General features: G+C 33.7%; 1 protein-coding gene across 1 annotated transcript in view; it reads right to left on the bottom strand.

Moving 5' to 3' along the window:
- The window catches only part of STAG2 (STAG2 cohesin complex component), a 123926-nt gene that overhangs the window by 45591 nt on the left and 75330 nt on the right, over window positions 1-3005 (bottom strand). The window contains exons 9-12 of the mRNA XM_077763448.1: window positions 2583-2656; window positions 1078-1201; window positions 206-304; window positions 34-113 (exon numbers count right to left, since the gene is read on the bottom strand). Coding sequence (XP_077619574.1) covers window positions 34-113; window positions 206-304; window positions 1078-1201; window positions 2583-2656 — 377 coding nt within the window. The remainder of the gene's footprint in view (window positions 1-33; window positions 114-205; window positions 305-1077; window positions 1202-2582; window positions 2657-3005) is intronic.

Raw genomic sequence — 3005 nt, 5'->3', positions numbered from 1 at the left:
GAAATTAGTAATATGCAATAAATACATACTTACTGTAAAACAAGAGTAAGTAATTTTATTGCTTGTACTGCAACATCATATTCTTTGTCAAGGGTCATAGACACAATTCTATCCTAAGGACAAAAAAATTAAGACATTTTTAAACTAAAAGAGCAAAATGTTTTCAAACAATAGGTAATGTTTAAAACCTTAAAGTAATACTAACCTTGAACCGACTGGTGAAAAGCTCCAGTTTAGAATTAAGCTCTTTGTTATAATAAAGCCCTTGTAGAGCAGTGAGACATTTGAGTCTTACCTCACCTTGCTAAATGAAACAAGAGGAGAAAATGCATTAAAATTCTGCATATTTCCAATGTGAATATTCAAGACATTTAAAGTATCTTCTACTTTAAATTTTTAAGTATCTTCTATATAATTCTTCAAAACTCTCAGTTTCAAAAACTCTCATATCTGATAATGCAAAAATAAGAATCAATACATACACTTAAGACTAAATACCTTTTGGGTTACTATTTCTGTAGGTCAAACGAAAATTGTTTGAAAATTTGTTCAGAGAAATACTATTGTGAAAGACAATAATAGCACATTTCACAGTATGTTTTCCTTCACAAACAGTAATATTTGTAAGGGATATATGCAAAGAATTTTAAGGCTACTGAAAAGGTAGCCTAAGAGAAAGGTAGATTAGCAAAAAAAACAGAAAATAAAAAAGGTCAGAGGCAAAGTTGTAATTTATCAAAAGAGAGAAGAAAATTAGAAAAATTTTAAAAAGTATATAGCACTCACATATTAAGAATAAGGACTCTTCCTACTGCTCTAAGAAATGCCTAACCACCACCACCTACATGATTCTAATGTTTCACTATAAAAAGTAATTCAAGATGGAAGTCTAAATCAGTGGCCAAGGTTTATACAATAGAGACCATGTTTTCATGGAACGGATAGAAAAAAATAAAAGAGAGAGGCCTATAGGGATGTGGTCCCAGGCATACCTATACGCAGATAATTCATTATGAATGAGAGCTGTAGATAGCTATGCTTATGTGTAGACAAATATTCTGTAAAAGCATATGTTACCTTATCATGCATAGTCCAACCAACATACTTTAAATAACTGTCATTTAGAAAGGCATCACTATACATTTTCATCCAAATGCCAATTTCTTCAATGCAAATAGCTCGGATTTCAGCTATTGCATCACTAAAAGAAGGAAAGAAAAATTACATATATTAGTGCCACTACAGCAACAGGATTTGTGGTTTATTCAAGAGATGCCAAATACTTCTTACCTAATATGAATATACCACTATCTTATGGATTACTGGGGATTTAAAAGTAGAACTGAAACATGACGCCTGAATGCTTACTTACATTCTATTTGGCAAAGCCTAATAATCACAGCATAAAAATATAAAATTAAATAAAACTACAAACAAAATCGGATCCCTCACCTTTTGTATCATGCCATATCCCAGCCTCTGCTCACACCTGCTTGGCATGGTGTGTTCAGAAGACAGCAGGCACACTAGTCTAATTAGAGCATAATTTGCCAGGAGAGAATTAGGGACACATAACATTGAAGCCAAGCTAAATTTGGATTTGAATGCCAGACGAAATTATTTTGAATTCATCCTATAGGTACTGGTGAGTTACTGAAGGCTTCTTAGCAGAAGAATAACAACAAAAGAATGTTTTAGGAAAACTTCAATAAACTCTAGGTATGAGAAATGATGGGAGAATAGACTAAGGTAATGGTGACAACAAAAACAAAAAGGAAAAAATGGACAAAGGAACATTACAAAGGAAGTGATTGTAATTGCCAAGTTGAGGAAGTGAGGGAGAAGTTGAATAAAAATGCCACCAACATTTAAAGAATAGGGTACAAGGAGAAATGGTGATAAGATTACCTATTTCTTTCCTCTGCTCATTCAAAACAGAAAAAAAAAAAAAACCTAAAAATCCAAAAGACAACAAAAACTCTTAAATCTATCCAAACTTTCCCACTAACGCGCAAATGGTGGAGAAGAGTCCAGAACTGTCATGCACGGTTTCTATTAACATAGTACATCCAAAAACAACTACATATTCTATGCCCTGAGTCCTAATCAAAGAAGTTAGCTTCCATCTGTTGGGCAGCTACAAGTCAAGCACAACATTACCCCATTTTGCAGAGAAGAAACATCAACTTCAGAGCAGTTAAATGAGTACCTCAATCAGTAGAAGACCTGACCTTCTAACACTGATCTTGTTCCAAAACCCCTTCCACTAATTATACTGCCTAAACCAGTAAATATCCAAACTTAAATAGAAAAAAAGATTACATACAGGGCACCTGGGTGGCTCAGTTGGTTAACATCTGACTCCTGAATTCTTGATTTTGGCTCAGGTCATGATCTCGCAGTTCGTGAGATTGAGCCCTACATCAGGCTGCACACTGACAGCACAGAGCCTGTTTGGGATTCTCTCCTCTCTACCACTAGCTCCCACGTGCATTTGCAAGCACTCTCTCTCTCTTAGAATAAATGAATAAATTTAAACTATAAAAAAAGAGAATTACATAGAATAAAATGTCCTGACTTACCGGTATCTATGTACAAACACTCCCTTAAATATTGCATTCATCATATTTTCTATCTCGTCTTGATTTTCCTGAAGCTGAAAAGAAGACACGATTTCTTTTCAATTATAAGGAAGAACAACCAAAAGAACCTCTGAAAGTTGTTACAAGTACAAATGCAGTTCTCTCCAGCGTTTTGGTAATTACATCTAATTTTTAATTCTACTAGACAACAATAACCAAACAGAAAAATTAACAGCTGCTGTAGATCAGATAGCTAAAGTCCCCTGATACCTGGAATATTTAACTTGGCTTTTAATGTTTAGCTGGTAGATTAGCCTTTCTAAGGCTCACAAATGTCCATTGTAAAAAGGCAAATAAAAATCTGTTAATTTATAATACATATCATCTATTATATAACATACATATATGTTCACATCAAAAAAG

This window comes from Crocuta crocuta, unplaced genomic scaffold (genome assembly GCF_008692635.1).
Source record: "Crocuta crocuta isolate KB4526 unplaced genomic scaffold, BGI_CrCroc_1.0 scaffold482, whole genome shotgun sequence".
Classification (NCBI taxonomy): Eukaryota; Metazoa; Chordata; class Mammalia; order Carnivora; family Hyaenidae; genus Crocuta; species Crocuta crocuta.
Note: the sequence above shows the minus strand (reverse complement) of the source record. Positions and strands in the feature narration are given on the sequence as shown.